This window comes from Cavia porcellus, unplaced genomic scaffold (assembly GCF_034190915.1).
Source record: "Cavia porcellus strain 051 isolate PalLab524CR breed Dunkin Hartley unplaced genomic scaffold, mCavPor4.1 scaffold_25, whole genome shotgun sequence".
NCBI lineage: Eukaryota > Metazoa > Chordata > Mammalia > Rodentia > Caviidae > Cavia > Cavia porcellus.
This window is the reverse complement of record NW_026947508.1, coordinates 47,345,027-47,370,031: the sequence shown is the minus strand read 5'-3', so window position 1 is coordinate 47,370,031 and position 25,005 is coordinate 47,345,027. Positions and strand designations below refer to the sequence as shown.

The following is a 25,005-nucleotide window of genomic DNA, read 5'->3' as shown; positions in this document are numbered from 1 at the left end:
AGGCTTGAGAGATGAGCGCTATATTTCCCTTCATTGTTACATGTATGAAAAAATAGTCTAGTAAGATAAATGGAATAATAGAGTTAAAGATTATATTTGAGTACTATCACTGCAATAAATTGTAAATATAGGGTATACGCTTTATTCATATTTCAGAAATGTGTATCTCTTCCGCTTTTCTTTCCTTTACTACATATGCGCATGCGTGCATGTGTGTGTGTGTGTGTGTGTGTGTGTGTACATGTATCCTATGTGTATGTTTATATAGAAAGACAGGATAATTGAAGTAGGAGCTAAGAATCAAGACCTTGTTTCTGGTGCTGGCTCTCATCTTTCTTGAGCCAAGTACTTCATTTTTCTGAGCTTTGTTCTCCCTGTTTGTATACTGTATGCAAACTCTATGATCCATGTTTTTTAAAAAATATTTTTGGAGGGAGTCATAGTAGCTAAGTACCTGGAATACAATAGGTGCTCAATGCATACTTTTGAAAAAAAAAAAGGTAAGTTGTATCAAAGAGAGACTATCTAGTTAAAATAAGTTGTGACAAAGTATAAGCAATAGAACATTTATGTATAGATTCTTGCTTCTCGGGATGTCCTTAGTATTTACAATATGTTCAGGCAGTTTGCCTTTATAAATTATTTCACCTACCATTTAGATTTGTGAGGTCTGATGGTGTAGAAACTACAGTGTACACTGTACATAAAATACTTGTAGATTTGAAAATGGAAATAAATTTTCCTCCTTAAAAAGAATGTCATATGACAAAAACATATGTATTCAATTGACAGTGTTTATTAAAATGTATTCAGTTGATTTCTTTTAATCTGGCTATGGCAGAAGTGCTTGGAGTTCAGGTTTTTGGCTCATGATTTTTAAAATTAGTACATATTATACAGAATAATAGGTTTTATTTTGGCATATTTTATATGCATATAACATACTTTAAATCATTTTCACATCCCAGTCACCATTTTTCTTTCCTCCTTCCTCTTCTCTAATTCCCTTCCCTTCCTGCCTCCTACTTGTTTGTCTCTTTTTCTGTGTCTGTCTATCTGTCTCTCTCTCTTTTTCACACACACACACGCTCCATATATGAGAGAAAGCATAAGATAGTTGAGGTTGGCTTATTTCCCTTAAATAGATGTTCTCTAATTCTGTTCATTTTCTTGCAGAAAGCATTATTTCATCCTTTGTGGTGGAATAATACTCTATATTATGTGCATATATATAACACATTTTCTTTATTGTTTCTTCAATTGATGGGCAACTAGAGTATTTCCATGGGTTAGCCATTATGAATTGTACCATAATGTCTTGTTACTTTTCCCTCATTGTTGGGACAAAACACCCGACACCCAAAATGAAGGAAGGAAGGAAGGAAGGAAGGAAGGAAGGAAGGAAGGAAGGAAGGAAGGAAGGAAAGGTTTATTTAGCTGTTGTGGAGTTTTCAGTCCATTATCAACTGACTCCAAGACAGGGTGACTTGGCACTGGGGCAGCACTTCAAGGCAGCAGCCAGAGCAAAAGGGGAGAATCAAGCCTCTTTCTTTATATTGTACACAGGCCACCCCCCTGCACACACTCCACTGGGACTGTAGCCCACTCACAAAATCTCTGTGCCCTCCTTTTGCACAGGATGAGGATATTTACAAAGTAAGGATCCTGGCTTCCTGCTGAGTCCCTTACTTAAACTTCTCAAATTAACACTGGGTATCAACCATAACACACAATAAACAAGGGTATGCAGATAGCTCTGTGGTATGTTGATTTTACTTCCAGAAGTGATATAGTTGGATAAAATGGTAGCTTTATTTTTATTCCATAATGATTTCCATAATGGCTTAACCAGTGTATAATCACACTAACAAGTACACGACAGTTCCTTTTTCTCTTGCATTCTTGCTAGCATTCATTCATTGCCGAATTGGGAATTGAGCTCAGGGCATTTGCACTGAGCTGTAGCCCTATCCCTTTTTGATTTTGAGACAAGATCTTGTAAGATACTCAGGCTGTTCTTGAACTTGAAATTCTCCTGCTTTAATTTCCCACTGTGCTGAAATTATAGCCATGCACACCACACTTGGCTGCTTTTGTTTTGTTTTGTTTTGTTTTGTGTTTTTCATTTTCCAATCTTGATGATCACCTCCTTCTGAGTAGGGTAATACAGAATATCAACAAAATTTTGATATGCATTTCCTTGATGGCTAAAGATGTGTTGGACATTTTCTGACATACTTTCTGCCTATGTGTACTTCTTTTGAGGAGTGTCTTGTTCATTTACCCATTTATCGATTAGGTTATTTGTTACGGTGTTAAATTTTTTCAGTTATTTTTGTAGCCTTTGTATTAATCCTTGTTGGATGAGTAACTAGCAAAAATGGTCTCCCATATAGCAGGCTGTTGCTTCACTCCGTTGTTTTCTTTGCTGTGTAGCTTTTTAATTTGATGCAATCCTCGTAGTTGATTCTTGCTGTTATTTCCTGTTTTTTTCTTCTTAATAATTTAATTATAAAATAGACCTTTTTTCTTACATAAACTTTACCTTTTTCCATTCAAAACAAGCACTTCTTTCCATGGTACTGTTAACATTGTTTGCTGCTTTTCCATTGTTCTGCTTGCAAAATGTATCTTTTTGGAGCAGGAGATAATTTAAAAAAACAAACTCGTTACTATATTGGACTGTTAATACAATTTATTTTTTTATCTCTAGGGATCCTATTGGGCAATAGACACCAATCCGAAGGAAGATACGCTGCCTACTCGGCCAAAGAAGAGGGCACGCTCTGTAGAACGGGTAAAAACTTCTTTATCATAAATCATATGCAACAGGTTGAATAGTCAGAAATGTAGGTTTTATAAATTCATTTCAGTTTAGCAAACATAATCACAAAAAGGGTAAAAGAATATTTGGATAGCATTTTACGTATCTTCAAGGACCTTTCAGACCTGTTTTTTTATTTGACATTAACTCTGCAATGGAAATTAGGTAAAAGGTTTGGTCATAATTGGAATACAGCTATTGTCAGAATTTGCATGTAGCTCTCGAGTTTTAATTTGATACTCTTGTTCTCTATAGCTACAATTTTGAGGATTCATTTTATGTAACACAACTGTTTCCCACCAGTGCACATGATCTTTTTTGGTTGCTTTGAATGTTCCCCATTGTCCTCAAAATTCTTTTCTCTAGGTTTAGCCATATAATAGTCATTTTGTATACAGAATGGGGGTGGTATGTTTAAGATAATTCTAACTCATAAATTCATGGTTAAAATAAATTTGCAAGCATGAAAGAAAAAGGATCTGTTGATATCCTCAGTTATATTTTAAGCTGCCACTTCAGCTGTCATCAGACATTAACTTTATTCTTCGGCTTTCTCTACCTTTTCTGTCATTCTACCATTTCAGCTGAAACACATACATCCTGCCTTGTTGTTCAACACCTGTCTACTGCTTTGTGAAGTCTTTACTCATCTTTTTGTGTTCTTGTAGAATTCTTAAAAATTTTTTAAAATAGAATTTTTCATACTTTATAGAAGTATTTGTCTTCTGTATTGGTTTGATCTCTTCTTAAAGGTAGAAAAAATGTGTTTTTATCTCCACTGTTAGTGTTTTTCACAGTTTATGATAGATACCAGAAAATCTTTTTTACAGAAAAAATCAGGGCAAAGAGAATAGAATAAGAAGGAAACAATAAATATTTAGTCAAGTAAATTTGATCTATGCTTGTTGCTGCTAAAGAAATAAAATTTATGAGCCTCAAAGATAAGAACCTCAGATTGGATATAAATTGGGATTATGTGAGCCAGGGTAGTGTATCAGCACTTGGGGCTTAGTGAGGTAGCTTTATTAGAGCCAGCAGAGGGAATTTTGTAAGCTAGTTATCAGGGTATATAAAATAAAAGGATAAGTTAGGCCAGAATAATTTTTGACTTTACATAAGCAGAGTTTAAGAAGTTAAATTGTAGGGTTAATGACATAATCTTCTGATAATAGATGTAGACAGTTTTAAGAGGGAGATGTTGACATGCTTAGTACTTGGCAAGTTGAAAGACAGAGTACATCTCAGTGTCTCTTATCTTGCCTCTGTCTTTTAAAAGACCTAGCACTTGGACTTTGTGTGGAAATGTGGAATCCACAGCATTTAACCTATTGCCAGAATTTGAAGGAAAAGGAGAAAAATCCACATTGTTAACTCATAGCATTGTCAAGCAACTTGGATATGTAGGTTAAGGCCTAGGTAATTGTGTTCTCTTGTACTATTTATCTCTTCTTTTGATGTTTCTGGAACTTGAATTATTTTTGGAAGTTGGAGTTGATAGCTGGATTGACAACTGCATTCCTTTTTGATATTAAGCCTATATTTAGTCCCTTATACTTGTTTCAGAGACTGTACAGTAATCTGTATTTCTGAGAGTTCTTCCTTTTCTTTTTGATACTGTGGTCAGTTTTATAGAAGTCTACAGAAATACATGACTCAGATTACAGAAAGATGTATTTTTAATATATGTCTTATAATATACTTGATATATTCCTTTTTTGCTGCTTACCCTTTTAAGTTTAAAATGTAAAAGTTTCACAAAATTAACTGTGGCATGGTTCCACTAAATATACATACAATACCTAAAACTTTCATTTAGTAGTGATATTTTTATTGGCCCAAGCTGTGGTGTTGGTTGCTATTATAGGAGAAAAACCTGAAGATAGAGATCAGTTGTGAGCAAAGTGCTCATTATCAGTGAGATAGATAATACTTAGTAAATATTCTGGAAAATAGTTTTCTTACAAAAAGTCATTTCCTATCCTTATAAACCAGTGTGTCTTTGTCATCTAGAGATGGAAAGGGAGAGAAGTTATGTAGAATTTTTTTGTTAGGACAGATCTTATATTTTACGTGACTGGGGTCTTACCTGAGAAAACACCTAGTGTAGTTGTGATAGTTCTAAACATGATCTTTAAACATTTAGTTTTCTCCAAAACTAAACAGGACTAATAAGTTGAAAACTTTTAAAGGCTAAAAGGACTTTTAAATGTAGATGATAAATACATTGACATCCTGAAAGTTCTTTACTGAGTATCTGTAAGTTAAGATTCTTTCATCAGTGTATAATTACGATTCTGTGTAAAAAATCTAGTATCTCACACACACATTTTTTGTTTTGGAGATAAGCTTTATATGACACAGAAAAAACTTTCTGAATTGCTAGAGGAATTATTTTTTAAAATGTAAGCAAGAAAATCTTCATGTCCTTACTAGAAAATCAAGTCTATAATACCTGATAATCACATCTACTTTTGGTTTGTTTGTGGTACCGGGGCTTGACTCCAGGGGATTCTACCACTAAACTACAGTAGCCCTTTTTTATTTTGAGCCTGAGTCTCATCTAGTTGTACTGGCAGGACACAAACTTCATCCTGTGTTAGCCTCCCAAAGTGCTCAGCTAGTCTGACATTAACATGAACTGCTTCCCTGACTTTCCTCTCATTTGTATGATCATAAGTCCATGTACTCTAATCTGCTATATTATTCTTCTTTTCTTAATTCTTGAATATATCAATGTCTTTCTTTAATTCATCTCATCTCCCCAATCATAAATGACCTGAAGACCTTTTAAAAACCAAATAAAATTTTAGTATTTTTCAAAATACTGAATAAAATGGTCAGATGATAGATTGTTCTGTTAGAAAGCTTGCATTTCTTTTCTGGCTTTATAACTTAGTAGTTCTTTTTTGGCAATTATTAAAAATTTTGAGCTTCAGTATCCTCAGATAAAGTTAGAGGATAGAAGTTGTAACAGCTTAATAATAGTTATATTGAGTTATGATGTCAGGTGCTTTTTATTTATTTTACTATAGAGATTTTTTATTGTCACACATCATTATCTTACGGATTTTTTTCTGAAGAGGAAAAAACACAAAAATCAAGAAGCAAACAGGAAAAACAAAATTGTTTAATCAATGTTACATGCCAGTATCTGGTAACCTGAGCAGGTATTTTGAAGATAACAATATACAATATAACAACCATTGTTAAATTCCTATCATCTTCATTTGAAATCCTATATCACTATTGTTATTGTCGTAGTCTTCTCAGGTGCTTTTTTTAATGCATATGAATTCATTTGAGTTTTCACGTAACTCATTGATGAAGCTAATGGACATGGATGTTAAATAAGTTGTCTCAGAGTACGTACCAAAGGCAGGATTAAAACTCAGGTAGTTTGCCTTTCAAAGTCTGCTGTTTATAACTATACTGTTGTTAATAGTGTTTGCTGTGTTGAAAACCACAACAGTTAATCAGGTTCCCTTTATATGTGCGCATCTTGTGTAAATGAGAATTCCCTGAATATAATGTAAACAAATCAAGTAACAGAAATGTACTATAAGTGACAGAGCAAGTACAAAATAACTATTATACCAAGTAGTGATAAAATTAAACTGACTCAAAATAGATATGCTACCAGTTTACACCTGTAGGAAGAGATGTGAGACTTCAGATTTTGTTGTAGAAGTGTAATGATTTTTTACATATAAAAGAAATGAGCCTGGAGTGGTAGCACACACCTATAATCCCAGCACTCTGAAGACTGGGGCAGGAGAATCTTCGCAAGCTCAAGGCCAGCCTGAACTGCATAGCGTGACCCTGTCTCAAATAAAGGAAAAAAACCAGGATATTCCATGTGGAGAAAACAGCATGCATGAGTGACTTGTAAGGAACAAGTGCAGAGAGGTATAATTAAGAATGCTTGTAACTATAATGAAAAGTTTAGGCCAGGGCACAGCTATTTAGGATTAGAAAGATTTGGGTCACAAGTATAAAAGTACAAGATCAAGGATATTGCTTTGATGGACTGTCGTGTTGAGAAAGGAATCAAAAATAGTTTTCTTTCTTGTTTTTTTTTTTTTCTTCCCTACCCCCCCACCTATAGTTTTCAAAAGATACTTACTCTTTAGAACACTCATTCTAAGAAGTGATATTGAACAGATGGAATTGTGCTGCTAATAGCCTGAATGTATATTTGAGAGTTTTCCTAAAAATTAGCATGGTATCAGATTTCCACATGTATACCTATAATTATACATACAATGGTATTTTATCAAATTTAATCTGGCAGTTCACTGTTGTGTAGATATCATATGCCAGCTGTTATGCTGGGACATCATAATCATCCATCCTATTGGCGTGCTTGGGCCATATGGAACAAAGAGGAATTATATTGGACCACATGTAAATAATAATATAGTTAATGTGTATAAGTGGCAAAACCTCTTCTACATTTTAATATTTTAAGGAGATACATAAAAGAGATGGACAGTGGTTTGGACATGCCTAGAAGAAGAATGAAACATAAAATGCATTAATTTTAGCAAAAAAAATTAGTAGGTATTAGAAGAAAAGGTATAAAATATTGTGTGTTGAGGAAAGAGAGATTGCTTCAGTTTTTTGAGACAAAATCTTGCTATATAGTTTCTGATGGCCTTGAACTTACTATGTAGCCCAGGCTTCCTTCAAATTTGTAGTAATCGTCAGGCTTTTGAGGGCTGCGATATAGGTAAGCAGAGAAATGTATGCAGTAGTACTTTTAGTTATGAACTGAATAAATATTTCTGCACATAAGTATATCCAAGTGTACAGTATGTCAGTGACATTGCATATTACCTCCAGTTTATGTACGTAAATAGAATTTCCTAGGGATTTTGAGAAATGAAGAAATCCTATCCAGTTAAAGATGTAAATAAGAAAAGTTTTGTGAGGCCTTATTTTGATTAAAAAGTGTTTTGGTTTTTTATAACATTATAAAAGTATGTATACAAGTAACAATGTATTTAAATCTACAAGCCGAGGAATTTTGACATCTGTGAAACTGTGAAATGATCACCAGTGCCAAATGAACATTTAACGTAACTCTCCAAAAGTGTCTTCCATGCCATTTCTTAGGCTACCACTGATCTGGGGGAAATAAACATCTTAATATTTCTTCAAATTCATGAAAATGTTATTTCGCCATTCATTCTTGCTTGCTTAATTTTCTTTGGGACTGATTTTTAGTTTTCAGTGTAGAAGACTTACTTGTTTCCAATTAGATTATTTTTTCTTGAGACAAGAAATCATGTAACCCAGGCTGACCTTGAACCCACAGCAGTCTTTTTGTGTCAGCCTCATAAATGCTGGAATTACAGGTTTGCACCATCATGCCTGGAAGATATAATTGTTAACATTTTCATCTTTGACATTATTATAGATTAAAACACATTTTTCAGTTGCTTGCCCCAATGTATAATAATTTAACTAATTTTGCACATTAATATCATATCCTATAATCTTAAATGTAATAGTTTGCAGATGGCCTGGATAGTGTAGGACAGTGGTGGTGAACCTTTTAAAACTTTAATGATAGAAATAGCTTGCTGCAGTATGTGTGCTATAAGTTTCCCACCACTGGTCTAGGTAAATAATTATGTCATCTGAAATCAGAGACAGTTTCCTTTCCAAGCTTTCTCCTTCTAGCTATACTCTATAGTTGAAATTGTGCTTGTAGGCCACAGTCAGCTGAGTCTTGCTCTATTTTTATTTTTTTTGCTTCGTTTTGTTTCTAATTTTATTTTAAAGAGGGTAAAATTAAACAAAACAAAACATAAGAAAGCAATATAAGAGACATAGATTTCAAAAAAAGACAACCAGAATCTTCACTCTTTCATATTGTCTCTTGTTTTCTTCCAAATAGTTGTCTATATCTTCACATACAGTGAATTCATACAAAACAACATAGTATAAAATTGATCCGAACAGGATGATGAAGGCATTTTAGGTCTTCAAAACCAGACAATAAGGAAGTCAACAATGTCTGTGTCACTCATTCTCTTCAAAATAGCTGCCTTCATGTATGTTGAAATTAAACAAAATAAAACAGGCTAAAATCACTCTGAACAAAGAATAATAGTATTGCTGGATTTCACATCATGGCACTATGGAATCAGCACTCAGGTACTGTAATGTCTCTTTTTCTTCAAAGTAGTTGTTCATTTCATCATGCATTATATAATCAGTTCTCATAAACTGTTTAAAAGTTCTATGCATGCATGAGTCTTTACATGTATATCTATCCTTTCTGTATTAGAGGGAAAAAACAAAACAAAGCAAGGAAAAACAAAACAAATTCTAGAAAAACATGAAACAAAAAAGTCATATAAAACAGTACAAGGTGATCTACAATGGTTACTATAATATATTTTGTTAACTTCAATAGAATTTTCTATATCATCAGGCATAGTATAATTGAACATAGCAGTACATAACAGTATTAATAAAAAGAAAACATTGGAGACATCATAAGACTTTAAAAGCAGGTAATAGTCAAACCAGAGTGGGTATCCTAGTGAATCTTGTCATCTTCAGTGTAGTTGCCTATACTCTCAGACTTGATACTATCAATCATAACAGATTCGAATAAAAATCAGTCAAGACAAAACAGTGATCTAACAAACCAGATTCATATAGGATCAGTCATAAGAAGACAGTGTAAGTTATACAGGGCTTCAGATTAAGTTATTAGGAAATTAAGGATGATTAACGTAAGATATCCTAGTATTTTGGGGAGAGCTGTCTGTGCCCTTAATTCTAGTACAAGTAGACAAACTGGAACAGAATATAATCCATCTAAACAGAGTTTGAGAATAACGTGGATTTTAAATCCTGATACACTATTAACAATATCCTCTGCCTTCATTTTTTAGACAATTCTTCCTCTTTCATTCCCACAGGGTGCACTGCACATTTTGGGTCCCACCAACTCCCTCTGTTTTTTAGATTGGGAGGGCAACGTGCTATTTACCTAAGTGGTTCCGAACCTTCTCACTCCTGGGTTTGACCTCAAGTTATATTCCTTTACCTACAAAAGCCTCAAGGTTTTCCTTCCTTATAGCTGAGTAGTTCTTTACTACACAAAAGTATTATGTCTTTCCAACCTATGTGCAGGTGCTGGATGAGTTGCTTCTATTTCTCTCTGGTTCCCTATCACATAGAGGATTGTTTTCTCATATTTGACTTTCAGTCCATAAGCCCTCTTTTAGGTTAATTATATTTACTATAAAGAGCATCTCGATGATCTACTCTGCCTGTGTTTCTTTTTATTAATATATCAAGGCCATCTATGTTAGAGAATAGCCAACCTTCTCTGCCTCATTTCTGCTATGCTATTTTTCTGTCATTGGTTGTCTACTTTTCTCCTTCATTCCACTGTCTAACCCATTCATTGAGATCCTCTCTGCCACTGTTCCTGAAATCCTGGTTTTTTTTTTTTTTTTTTTTTTTCCCTCTCTCTCTCTCTAGAATGTCCTTCGGTGTTTTTTGTAGGGTTGGATTGGTGGTCAGGAGTTACCCCAGTTGCTCTCTGTCATGGAAGCATCTTATTTCTCCATTAATTTTGAGAGACAGTTTTGCAGGGTATATCAATATGGGTTGGAGGTTATTTTCTTTTACAGCTTGGAATACTTCACTTCAAGCTCTTCTTGATTTGATGGTTTGTGTCAAGAAGTCTGTTGTGATTTTGATGGGTTTTCCTAGGTGATCTGTTTCTTTTCTCTGACAGCTTTTAATATTCTGTTCTTGTGATGAATTTCTGGAATCTTATTTATTATATGTATGGGTATAGCTCTGTTTTGGTTGTAGGTGGCTGGAGTTCTATAGCCTCATACATCTGAATATAATTTCCTTTTCCTATGTTTGGGAAGTTTTCCTTAATTATTTCTGTGACTAGCCTTTGTATTTCCTTTGTGTTTACCCCTGCTTCTTCACTCCCATTTTTTATTCTTAAGTTATAGATCCTCTTGTCGTCTTCTAGCCTTTGTGTTGTTACTGCTTGTTCCTTTGGTATTTTTAAGAGGTCTTTCCTCTCACGATCATACATTGCAAACCTGTCTTCAAGTTTTGTTAATCTATCTCTAGTTTCTTTCAGGCAATTTTTTTAGCTTTCAATTAAATTTTTAATTTCCTGGTAATCTCTTTGGAATCTGTTTCAGGTATTTTAGGTTTTCTTTATATTCTTCACCGAACATTTCTCATTTTTTGTGTTGCTCCATTCTTCTGGGGTTTTTTTTTTGTCTTTTTCCTTTTTATCGGTACCGAGGATTGAACTCATGACTGCCTGCTTGCAAGACAGGCGCTTCTGCTGCTGAGCTAAATCTTGAGCGGTGCTTAGCATTTCTTTTATTAATCTTCTTATATCTTGCTTTACTTGTATTAATATTTCAGTTTTGAGCTTGTCTATAATGTCACGAAGATATCTCTTTATGTCAGCTGATGCCATGTCCGATATTGCATGTTTGCTGCCCTCAATCTCTTCTGAATTTACCTCTCCTGGACCAATATTCCCAGGATTGGGGCTGGAGGCTTTTTCTTACTTCTTTCTCTTGTTGTGTTTCTGGTTTCTTCCATACAGGTGTATGGTGGAGGTCCAAGCCCCTTTCCTTGTTGGTTGTGGTTCTTCTGAAGCTGCTAGCTAGGGATTTCTGCCCTCTCCAGTTTGCTGTTGGTCACTGAGGTGCAAGCAGGAGCCTGTCCCCTCTGAGCCAGTCAATCAAGAGGAGCCTTCACCACGTTAGTGTGTACCACGCAGGCAAAACTGGTTCGGGACAACTTTGGGGACAGTTTAATCTCTGGCTTTTGGGTCCTGGCCAGGGGCGAGGCCCAGCTCTGGCAGATCCCACCAATTTGCTCTGGGCAGGGAGCAATCAACTGAAGTCACTGCTGTTCCTTGTCCAGGCCCATCCTGCCTGATTCCTATAAGTCGTCCAGTTGGTAGCCCCTTTCCCATAGAGGGTCAAATTCTGAGCAGTCACCACAGGTTAGTGCAGGTCTCCATGTCGGCTCTGTTCTCTGTTGGGCTCACCGACCCCCAACTCATCACAACTGCAGCTTAGGTGTGTGACCGGGAATCTGAATGGCTCTGACGGTAGCAGCGCCACCACGAGTTTGACCTGTTCCTTTCCCTTTAGTTTCTTCCTGGGTCAAGAGGATCCATCTCCCTCCGTCTGGTCTTCTCCAGGATGTTTTATTCTAGCATCTGAGCTGTTTTTCTAAGGGAGGCTCTGTATTTTGCTGCTTACTAATCCACCATCTTTAGCTCCCCTCTTTTGTTTGTGTTTTTGAGACAGGGTCTCATTATGCAGCTCAGACTGACCTTGAACCTACAGCAAGCATCCTGCCTCAGCTTCCCACATGCTGGGGTCACAGGCTTGTTATGCCCTCAACCTTGTGTCTTGTTCTTTTCGTCTTTTCTGGTGATAGTTTTTTTTTTTCATTGAAGCATTTACGTTAACATTTAATGTAATTGGTACTATTACAGGTTTACATTGTTTTCTCTTTGACTTATGTTTTAATTCATGTCTTCTCTTTCTTATCTTCTTTTAGGTTATTTCAGTGTATTTTAGTATTCCATTTAATGTGTTAACTTTTTAGCTGTACCTGTTTATTTAAGGTGTTTTTAATGTTAAAGAGGAAAAAAACAAAACAAAAAAAAAAACCCAAAACAAACAAACATACAACAAAAGAAAACCGCAAAACAATAGTGATACAGGATTTCAAGAGAGGATGATAGGAATTTAACAATGGTTGTTTTATTATTGTTACCTTCAGAAGAGTTGCTTAGATTATGAGATTATAGGCATGCAAGCTTTATCAAACAATATGAACACTGAAGGTTTTTTTGGGGGGAGGGGTTTGAGAGTTCATACTTAAGACCTCATGCTTGCCAGAGAGGCATTGTGCGGCTGAGCTATATCCCCAGCCCAAAGGTTATTTTTTTAAAGACACTGTAATCTAGGCTGGCCTTGAATTTATGGTAATGATACTCCTACCTCAGCCTTCAGGCTGCTGGGATTATAGGCATGCCCCACCATGCTGGCAAATGGATTTTAATATATAGTGCTTTCCTAACTTTTTGCCATATACTCAGTTAATATTCTGCCACTTCATAGAAATTGTCCAGTTATTTAGCTTCTCTTTGCATTTGCCTTCACTATTCCCCACAGTCGTAATATGAAGTACATCTGCATACATTATAAAAACTTTTGCCTTAGTAATAGGTAATTTTTAAAATTTAAGGAGGTAATATTTGATATTTACCTGGATATCTCTCTTTCTCAAGTTTTACCTCTGTTGTATTTACTTTTGACCTAAATAACTTTCTTATAGTGCAGCTCTATTTGCCACTAAATTCAGTTTGACTAGCTGTGGTGGTCCACTCTGTAGTCTCAGCACTTGGGAGGCTGAAGCAGAAGGATTGTCGCCAGTTGAAGGTTAGCATGGACTACGTACTGAGCTAACGATCAACAAGACACTGCCTCAAAAGGCTAGATAAATGTTTTCATTTCCTTGAAACTGTCCTTATTTTGATTTTTTTCTTTTCTTTTTAATTGATATTTTTCTTTCTTGAGAATGTTTTCATTAGATGTACAGTAGGGTTGACTTACTTTTGCTGTTAGCGTTTTTTAAGCTGTTCACTTATCTTAATGACTTGCACCATTTGTGATGAGAACTCTGTGGTCATCGCCCAGTTGATGTTTCTCTGCATATGATAACACTGTTTTTCTCTGATTGGCTTTTGTCTTTACTTTCCAGTCAGTTAGAATACATCCCAGTGTGATTTGTCTTTGATTTTATTGTTATTGTGGTTCAGTGAACTTTTTAGATTTACACATTCATCTTCTATTAAATTTCTAAAATTATTAATCATCATTTCTTCCATGTATTTATCTTTTTCTCTTTTGGAAATCATAGGTGCTCATCAGACCTTTGGAGATTGTCTACAGCTTTGTGAGACTTTGTTCTTTTCTCCTGTCTTTTTCATTCCTCCTTTTCTGCGTTTTTTTCATCAGATTACATACTTGGTCTTATTGATCTTTTAGTTTATCAAGTCTTTCAACTCTTTTTATTCTAATTTTAAAATAAAGCCCACCCACGGATTTTTTTTCCAGAAGATGTACTTTTCATTTTAAATTTTTGATTTTGTTATCTCTTCACTATCTTCTTTCATTGAATTTTCATTCAAGTATTTATTTCATTGAGCATAATTATAATACCTACTTTAAAATCTTTGTCTCAGCTGGGCATCGTGTTGCACACTTATAATCCCAGCACTGGATAGGCTGAGGTAGGAGGATCTAGTTTCAACTGCATAGTGAGACCCTGTCTTAAAAAACAAAAACAAGGGCTGGGGATTTAGCTCAGCGGCATAAATGCCTGCCTTGGAAGCAGGCAGTCTGAGTTCGATCCCTGGTACCAATCAAAAGACAAAAACAAAAAAAAAAAAAAACAAAACCAAAAAATCTTTATCTGATAATTCCAGCATCTTTTGGCATGGACATTTGTAGATTAGGTTTTCTCTTAAAAATGAGCTCCATTTTCCTGTTTCTTATGTTAGTAATGTTGAATTGTTTCTGGATGTTGTGGATGTTATGTTTTATATACTCTAGATTCTGTTAAAATCTTCTGTAGAATATTGATATTTTTATTTTAGCTGGAATTGACTTACGTTAGACTCAAACTGTAAATTCTTCCTCTTGTCTTCTCAAGGCAGTGGCTCCAATTTGAACTGAAATCCTTTTTTCTTCTAATTTGTACTTGTGTATTTTAGGAATCAGCCTAAAACTTTTCTGGTGTTTAATACACAAAATTATGGAATCTCTTTTGACTTTCTTCCAGTATGGAATTCTCTTTTCTATCTGTTGTGGTTATTTTAACCTGAGCTCTTTCCCTTGTTCACCTTGACAGAAAGATAGTTTTAGGTCTTCATACCTCACAGCTTCTATCCAACCATGGGGCAGAGCTGCAGCGAAATAGGAAATTCATCCAGTTGCTGATCTCCCCAAGTTTTGACTTTTTGCCACAATATATCTGTTTTATTTATTCTTTAGAAACTTAAGGTAGCTGAGCCACTATCACTGCTACCATAGTTTGTAGTTGTTAATAGCAGAAGATTGGTTTGTAACAGTGTTACACTGCCTTATTTCAAGTGGAACTTGAATGAATAAGAACTCCAGAATGGACCTTTCACAGACTGACTGATACTATCCACATTAGGTTCATTGATACTACCTTTGTCTACCATTTGAATTTATGGTTGTAGTAATAACAGTTTATCATTTTGCCTAGACCCACTAGCTTTACTAATCAAAGTACTTGCCTATTAATAATATAGAATCAATGTACCTGCATAAAAATATCTACTATTAAGAACATCTATGCTTGTAGAGGTAGTGCCCTTTACTGACTATTGAAATATAAAAGTATCCATGATTTTCAAAATTTACTAAGGAATCATAACTGACTGAATCTGACTTCAGGGAATTCAGTGCATCATTAAAAGTGTTTCCTTTCTCATCAATTAGTACAGGGTGTTCCTTTGCATATTCTGGCATCAATGGCAGATAGATTCTAGTGTTTAGCACAATATCTATGATTTCTTATGTATTTCAGGTTCAGTGCTAAGTGTTTTACATGAATTACTTGATTAATGGTCTTAAATGTCTAAAGGCAGTGGCACAATCCTCTTTTTATATAGGAGGAAGCCAGCAAAAAGTTTGAGTGATTTGCATGAAATCATAGCACAGGTTTCCCTTTTCATACCAGTAAAGAGCAAGAATTAATGACCCAGAAGTCTGACTGAGATGACTAAGTTGAGTTAGAGGAACAGTTTTCCAAAGGAGTCCTCTGTATTAACTCACATATAGCTCAGTTGGCTGGCACTAAAATCAAACCGTAGACAGAACTTTTTTTTTTTTTTTTTTTTTTTGTCTTTTTCGGTACCAGGGATCGAACTCACGACTGCCTGCTTGCAAGGCAGGCACTTATGCCACTGAGCTAAATCCCCAGCCCCCGACAGAACTATTTTTATGGTTCTTTCAACTTCTTTTCTGGATCCCTTTTCTCTTTCATCTCATTCTCAGTGCTTATGTTTTCCTTCTTCTAAACAACCCTTAGGTTGTTTAGATTACCTGATGAAAGGAATCCATACTAAGGAATTTAGTGATAAGAGATTGACCTCTGCAATGTGTCTCAATTAAATTGTTCTTTTGCTATTTTGGTATCTTTGGGTTTTTTGCTCTTGTTTTCTTTTTTCTTTTTTATTTCACAGTGCCAGATATGTAACTCATGGCCTTGTGTATGCTAGGCAAGTATTTTAGCACTGAGCTATATCCAAGCCATAAGTATTACCTTTTAAAACTGTGTTAAGTTGGTGTCAAGTGTGGGTCCAGTGTTTTCCAAAGAGAAATGTGCATGGCACTGACCTCCTTGCCATTCGGTACTCATCTTTACCTTTCTTGACTTCATCACTGAGGCTAACTCCTGGGTGCTCATGGAAGGGAGCAAGGGGAGAGGGTATTCAAAATAATAAATGCAGAAAGTCACCCTTTTTTAAAATTAGTACATGTTTGTGGGTAATAATCACATTCCTTCTGAGGAGTTGGTATGTGTACATAATATATCTTAATTTTTTAAATCCCCTTCCTCTCCTCTAGCCTTCAGTGGTTTTTTTTTTTTTTTTTTTTTTTTGGACACTTATGTTATCTCTACGAACAGCACATATAAAACTGTGTGTGTGTGTGTGTGTGTGTGTGTGTGTGTGTATTTAGAATATTGTTCACAATATTCTCTTAAACACAAAAGAATAATAAAAAATGGTAACTGAGTGGCTTAAACAAGAGGAATTTCTTTTTCTCTCGGGTGAAAGTCTGAGCTGACAGATTGGATCAGGAGATAAATTCTGCTCAGGATCATTCAGATTCTTACCAGTCTTGTTTATTCAGCATTTTCCAGAGTATTAATACTTAAGTTTTATGGTTAAGCATAATGACCACTGTGTCTCTGTGCCAGCCCACAACAAGAGAGAATGAGATTTCAGGACAAGTCCTTTCAGAGACATGTTGCAAAATTTACAAACATAGTTGAGTATGGTGGTACATGCCTATAGTTCCAGCACTCTGAGATGAGAGACTAAGGCAAGAAGATCCCAAATTCAGGCTCATCCTGGGTAATTGAAAGACTCCGTGTCAAATAATTTTTTTAAAGGATAGACTGGGGATGTAATTTAGTGTATCAATCCCCAGTACTGTAAATTGTTGGAGAGATATTGTACACATTGTTCCTGGTTACATCTCATTAGCCAACTTTAGTCACGTGGCCACAACAAATGAGTTTGGAAAAGGTAGTCTGTAGCTATAGGGAATGGTATAGGGTTCTGTTACTAAAAGGGAGAAGAAAAGAATGAATATTAGAGGACTACTAGCTGTCTCCCCTATAGATGTTTGTTGACAGGTTTTGCCAGCCTAGCCTGTAACACATTAAAAGAGTTGTTAGGGAATAGCTATACCAGTGACTTTTGTGGTATCAGATCAGTAGCATCCTAAAATAAAGGTATTTCAGTAGCTATGTATTTTCAGAAACAATGGACAAAACTGGATGTTAGAGAACTTAATAAAATCCCTTGAAACTGTGTTAAAATCTTAGATAAATAAGCTAATAATTATTTGTTTTGTTCTTGTATTTTAGGCCTCAACTCCATATAGCATAGATTCAGATTCTTTGGGAATGGAGTGTATTATTTCGGGAAGTGCCTCTCCAACTCTGGCAATCAACACTGTGACTAACAAAGTAATTTCATTATTATTTAACATTTTTGAAATGTCCTTGAGTAATATATTTAATTTGCCTTTATAGTGACAGAGATCTATATAGATGATACAAATTTGTTTACTTTATTCATGGCCATTTACGTTAATTCTGTAATGTTTTAAGGTATGTACAAATTAGAAGAAAATGTTTCTCAGGAGAAATTAGAAGCTGTTTACTGGGAAACTGTATTAATTTAAAATCTTGACTATGCCTGTTCACATGGATAGAATTTCTGAGCCAGCATCTTATTGAATCAATTTATTTCAGAACTTTGATTACCCCTTCATATATATGGTTAAAAAAATTGTCAGATTTCAGGGAGCCAGAATAATCTAGTAAAACAAATAATTTGGACAACCTAGTAGAGTTCATTGAAGTGATAGTCAACCTGTTTTTATGATATTTAAGTCTAAGAACACATCCAGAAGCAGTGTGTGATAATTGAGGTATCTTGTGATATGAGTCAAAACTTTATGTTCAATGATTAGATATCTAGAGAGATACAAATGTTTTTTCATTATCATTTCTTAAGTCTCATATCTCACAACTCTGAAAAGGTTTGAGAGTTTCGTAAATTAAGTTTTATGTGTTGGTTTCCTCTTATGTGCAACCCTATATTTCCCCTGAAGCCATATACCTTTCATCCTCCTACTCATCTTCTCTTTCAGTCTTGTTTGTGTCTTCTCCCTTTAGCTTTTACCTTCTCTTCTTCACCTCTCCTTTCTGGCTCTCACTAGTGCTGTTGCATTGTTTTTATCTTTTATTCTTCTTATGCACACCTTACAAACTCACAGTTAAATAAATTATTGGATTAATGTAGTAGTCAAAGGCTCTTTTTGTTTAGTGACAGTCAGATACCAATGTAGAAAGAGAATCGGCAGCTAATATGTATAGAGTAATGCTTTTTTTCCACAAGGCAGGCTATGGAATTATCAGGCCACTATCACTTTGGGAGAATGGGCTGTTTATCTTTGTTTGTTGGTGGGTAATGGTAATCCTAGGATTTCAGTGCAGTCCTGCCAAATTAGTTTCTCCACCCTTGTGAATAGTGGCAAGAAATCTGTACTCCTAGAAATCATCTCTAATGATGACCAGCTAGCTGGAACAATATCTAATGAAATACATAGGTTAGGATACTGCTCTTTGCAGTATAACTCATGCTAGGATTTTCTGACCAAGTAACATGGTGTCAAAGGAGCACAAGTTTTCTAGCTTCTTTCATATGTAATGGAATAGCTAACATCAAACAAGTCCTCAAGTCTATAAAATCCCCCTCCAAGACTCATGAGAAAAGGCAAACAAATTGAGATAAGCTTTGCAAATTTTCCTGGGAACATTTTACAGATTAGACAAAACAGCGTACAGCAGTCTTCCAGTCAGAGAGACAACATTGGAGTTTAGGGCTATAAGACAACTGGATCTTGAGGAGCCAAGGCCCTGAGGAATTTCAGAAGGGACTTCAACTTTTTGTACTATGTACTTTAGACATTTACTAACTACTAGTTTTGAGTGCTTGACCTCAATCACAAAGTACATTTTCCACTAGCCAGAATTTAGCAGTCTTACCAAACAAAGGAGATAAAAATTGTAGTTCAGACCTTCAACAAAGAGAATAATGACAAGTACCCTAGGTTTCCAAGTTGTTACCTGAAAAATACTTTATTCTGTTTGAGCAAACCAAAATTGATGAACCTCTCCACATACCAAAGATTAAAATTGGACCCGTATCTTTCACCATGTTCACTAAGCTAAAATCAGAATGGATCAAAGATCTTAATATTTTTTTTTTGTCTTTTTCATTTTTATCGGTACCAGGGATTGAACTCACGACCGCCTGCTTGCAAGGCAGGTGCTTATGCCCCTGAGCTAAATCCCCAGCCCCAAAGATCTTAATATTAAAACAGAAACATTACATCTTCTAGAAGATAGAGTAGGTAAAACTCTTGAAGACATTGGTGTAGGCAAAGACTTTATGAACAAACCCCTGACTACACAGGAACTATCACAAAGAATCAACTGGGATCTCATCCTATTGAAAAGCTTTTGCACAGCAAAAAAAACCCAAAAAACAAAAAACACCAACAGAGTGAGGAGACAACCCACAATGTGTGAGAAAATATTTGCCAACTGTACCTCAGACAAAGGATTACAGTTGAACATAAAGAACTCAAAAAAATCAGTCCTGCCAGATAAAGACCGCATCTGAGATTGTTATGGGAAAATTCCCAAGTCATACCAAGCCAAGCATAAAGGAAGACTTACTCTACACTGAAGAGATAAGAAGGCAGCATTTAACGTTCACACCAGAGGACTGTTAGATTTTCACATCCGTGGACTATTGAGGGGGTAATTCCTCAAAAGCAACAGCCCTGAATTTAGGAAAAATTTAGTTCATACAGAATTTAAAAGTGATAGGTGTTAGACTATTCTGGCACAATAGAGAAGCAAAAATACAAAATGAACAAGTTTATTAAGTTGACATGGGAAAGAGCACACAACCCTTGGCAGCTGGGCTGTCACCTTCGACTGGAATATGGGGTGTGGAACATATGTAACCTTTGACCAGAGTGGTGCTTAGTGCGGTCATTGATGATGCGTGAGGAGCTGATTGGAACTGTTTTTGCCGGCACTGGAAAAAGAAAAAGGAAGTTGTAATAGGGGAAGGAGGAAGTGACCTCAAGGTAAACATCCTCTGATTCAGCCTCCCACTGCCAATTTTGTAACTTATTCTGGGGCAAAACTCTTTCAATAGATACAAGGCAAGTAGCAAAACTTTATATAATTGGTTACATACATTGAGTCATATATAGACAAGCAGGCTAGTTCTAAAACAATAGAAATGTTCTAGGAACAAGGGGAGGGGTCCTTACAGGCTGAGCACAGATAAGGGCATTACCATAATATGAAAACATTCTGGGGAAGGGCCCTTCAATTACCCCTGAGTGCCTTAATTATTCTGACTTAGTTCTCATCTGAGATATGCAGCTGGGCTGTAGACACCATCAAGGTCAGTTGAATTCAGCAGAAAAAGCAGAAACAGAAACTTGGTCAAAGATCTCCAATTGATCATGAAATATCTAAAAGTTTGCCATCTCATAAATGTATTTTTATATTATAAATGTGCCCCAACAAGATAAGTATACTTTCCTAAGATGAAATACAAACAACAAATAAATATATGACAAAATGTTCAACATCACTGGTCATTCAAGAGATGCAAATTAAAACGACACTGAAATTCTACCTCACCCAAGAAAGAATGGCTGTTATCAAGAAATCAACTGATAACAAATGCTGGAGAGGCTGTGGGGAGAAAGAAATTCTCTGCTAGGAGTGTAGACTGGTGCAACCACTGAGGAAATCATTGTGGAGATTTCTCAAAAAAATTGGATTGTATTTGACCTAGCTATTACCTTTTTGGATATCTTCCCAGAAAAATTAAAAGCATCATATTACAGCAATACATATATATATATATATATATGTATGTACCCATGTTCATAGCAGCACTATTTGTAATAGTTTTTGAAGCAACCTAAATGCTCTTCAACTGAGGAATGGATAAGAAAGATGTGGTATTTTTATACAGTGGAGTACTATTCAGCCACAAAGAGAGATAAACTGGAGACATTTATAGATAAATGGATGTAACTTGAGACCATACTCATAAGTGAAATAAATCAGACTCACACGTGTTGTAAATGTTGTCTCATTAGTGTGAGAAACCAAAAGAAACGTGTGTGTGTGTGTGTGTGTGTGTGTGTGTGTGTGTGTGTGTGAGTGATAGTTAAGATAGTTATACTACTGATTTCTCTGAGGTCATTGAAGAGAAAGATTTGTGCTAGTAACGTTCAGACAATTGAGTGCATATGTCTTCGATATAGTCTGCTAGCCTGCAATTTAGCGACATCTTCCCAACTTGGTACCGGACCCAGAGATAAACCTCCCTTTCCCTTTTTTGTGCATGTGCCAAGCTCTCTTCAGTCCCAACCTCCACTAAGCCTCCCTAAGCCTCCATCTCCAGCCCCCAGTAAATCTTTCTGTCTCCTGTTTTAACACAGGCAGATGTTCCTTCAAATCAGCAGTTTGTATGTCACTGTGCCCACCTCCCAAACTGCTTCCCCAGCCCCTTCCTTGTTCTCATTTGAGAGCCTCTGTACCCCCTGCCCCGTGAAGCTCTCCTGTGCTCACATTAAAGGCCTCCTCCTTTTTCTTATCTGTCTCATTTTCTCTGTGCTGCTGCAGATTGCATTCCCAGAACACTCAATCTTGTGCTCTGGATGAATGATTTAGGGATAGCAGTGCACAGTGTATGTGCCATTGTTGCCCCCTGATTGACATGTTTTGAAATACTATTTTTTTGGCTTTGAAATAAAATGGATTTTTAAAAAGTGATGAGTCTAAACTTTTTAGAGTAATATACAGAATTTTATTCTAGCAAGAAGGAAACTAAATGCTGTTTGGAAGAAGGTAATATCATCCAGAACTTCTAAAATTTTTCGTAAATTGTTGATCAAGGTTCCATACCTCATGAACCACTGCTCTTGGCTCCTAAAAAGTAGTAAAAGAATATGCAAGTGGTATCGAAAAATGATGACTCTTTGACTAATTAAAAAGTAAGCAAGAAGAGAGAAGAAAACGAACAAAGAGTAGACGTATTAGTAGAGATGTTTTATTAAGAAAGGCAGATAACAGCCAGATTTGTAATCCCAGCACTCAAGGTAGGCTGAGGCAGGAGGTTTGCTATGTTTGCGGATAGCCTGAACTGCACAGTGAAATCCTGTCTCAGACCAGAACAAAACAAAACAGAAAGAAAGAAAAGCAGATAACAAAGTCTAATGCTAAGTTTTGTATCTAATTACATAGTCTCAAAAGGTGATGTGGTTGAAAAAAGAAATGGACAAATCCTGTAGCACAGTGGTAGAATTGGACATTTCTCTCTGTATACTGTTGGAACAAGTAGGCTAAATTTAAGACAGCAAACAAAACTTCCATTAAAGGTGGAGGTTGGAACCACAAAAAGGAAATTTGATCCACCTGACTTACATTATAATGTTGCATCCAACAGTTGCACAATGTAATATTTTATTGACATACTGGAGATTGAACCCAGGACCTTGAGTGCGCTAGGCAGGCACTCCACCTCTGAGCTTCATTCCCAGCACCCCACCCCAAAACACGGTTTGGTTTGGTTTTTGGAGACAGGCTCTTACTATGTAGTTCAGGCTGGCATTGAACTCATTATATAGCCCAGGATAGCCTCGAACTCAAGGTGATCCTCCTGCCTTGGCCTCCTGAGTGCTGAGATTACAGGCATGCACCACTACACCCAGCTCCAAAGTACATATTTTTAAAAGTATACATTGAACAGTTACATAACCATATATTGATCTATGTTTGGTCCTAAAGGGAATCTCATCAGTTTTCAGAAGACTGACATGATACACTTTATTTTCCATTACAGTGGAATTAAGGTAGCAGTAATAAAGTACCAGGAAAGTACTCCAAAATTTGCAGGTTAAGCGTTACAGTTTTAAATAATCATAGATTGAAGAAATAGTAGAAAATAGAACACTTTGATGAAAAATACAAATAGGACATATCAAGGCCTATGAGATCTAGTTAAAATCATAGCCTTAATTATATATACAACAAGACTAAACAAAGGTTGAATAGTAAAAATGTAAGCATCTAGAAGCAGAACAACAACATAATTATAAGGAAGGCAAAAGTTAGTAAGTGAAGTCACTGAGCATATAGCAGAACACCACATGCCTGGCAAGCATGTGATCCTAAGTTTAATTCCTGGTACCAAAAAAAAAAAATCAGTGAAGTAGCAAATACTTACGTAAAATAGCAATAATCAACAAATGAGAAACTCAACATTTATGGGAATACAAAATGCGTCATGAACAAAGTAAAAATCACAGTGTCTAGTACCTAATTAAAATTTACTTGACATAAAAAAATCTCAGTGTGGAGAAAACAAGCAGTCAAAACTGACCCAGAAATGACATGCATGATGGAGTTAATGTAGAAAAGAGCAACAGTTACAGCTATTTTGTGGAGAAGCTGAAAGACACATTGAACATGCATAAATACATGGATGATAAAAGCCAGACCCTATAATCATTGTTCACTGGTGACGTGGTTGTCTATATAGAAAACTCAAAATGACTGTACAGGTAAAAACTTTAGAGCCTTTTAAAGCTTCTTTATATAAAATCTCTTTAATAAGATCTCTTGATGCAAGATCAGTGTTAATCAGTTATATTTTTATTATACTAGCCACAATCAGAAAATTTAAAAGATAATATTTGTATTAGCATTCAAAAACATCAGATAGCCGAGGGCTTAGCTCAGTGGCATAAGCGCCTGCCTGGCAAGCATGAGGTGAGTTCGATCCCCGGTACAAAAAAAAAAAAAAAAAATACTGACCAAAAACATCAAATACTCAGGCAGACATGGTAGCACATGCCTGTAATCCCAGCACTCTAGGAAGCTGAGGCAGAAGGATCTCAAATTTGAACCCTGCCCAGGTGATATTTAGTAAGACTTTTTCTCAATAAATAAATAAAAATAATCCAAAATGCTAATATAAATGAAAGATAAACTGTATACTGAAAACTAGGAGAATTACTGAGAGAAAACAAAAAAGAGATACCATTTTCTTGTAGAAGACTATTATAAAGAAGTTAGCAGTTCCCAAATTGGTTTTCAGATTTAATACAATAAAACTTTTTAAGATGTTTGTTGGAGGAAGAGAGGGGTCTAGAAAGCTACAAGCTGATCCTAAAATATGAATGGGAATCCAAATGTTCAACAATAATTGAAGAAAAATACGAAAATTAGAGGATTTACATTTCCAAATGTTAAAAGTAAAACTGTAATGGAAAGTGTGGCACAGTGCTGGCATAAGGATAGACAGACTCACTCATCCAACAGAATTAAGTGCTATCTTTCAGTGGATCTAAGACCTGAATATAAATGATAAAACAGTAAAGTTTAGTGGGACAAAAGAATATATTTTTCTAAAAATGGAAAGAAAGAAGTAATACTAACAGATATAATGTAGAAAACAAGGAAACCATATATTGTGTGGATCTCTTTATAATTGGCTAGAAGTGGAAATGCCAAGCAGCAATGCAAAAGTTCACATGGTGTTCCAGGAGTAGGGGGCCAGCAGCCATCTGTGAGTGCTGACTGGGGGTACACGAGTGCTGGTGACGTGGGTATCAGCAGGGCGCAAAGCACCCTCAGTCTGTGGATACCCGGGTGGAGTATGAGTCAGAACTTTTCATAATAGCATATATTATTTGTCTTTTTCTTTATAT

The 25,005-nt window shown here is 35.7% G+C and overlaps 1 protein-coding gene across 1 annotated transcript in view; it reads left to right on the top strand.

Moving 5' to 3' along the window:
* Window positions 1–25,005, top strand: part of LOC134472806 (forkhead box protein J3-like) — a 181,477-nt gene that overhangs the window by 136,007 nt on the left and 20,465 nt on the right. The window contains exons 5-6 of the mRNA XM_063235137.1: window positions 2,714–2,797; window positions 17,549–17,650. Coding sequence (XP_063091207.1) covers window positions 2,714–2,797; window positions 17,549–17,650 — 186 coding nt within the window. The remainder of the gene's footprint in view (window positions 1–2,713; window positions 2,798–17,548; window positions 17,651–25,005) is intronic.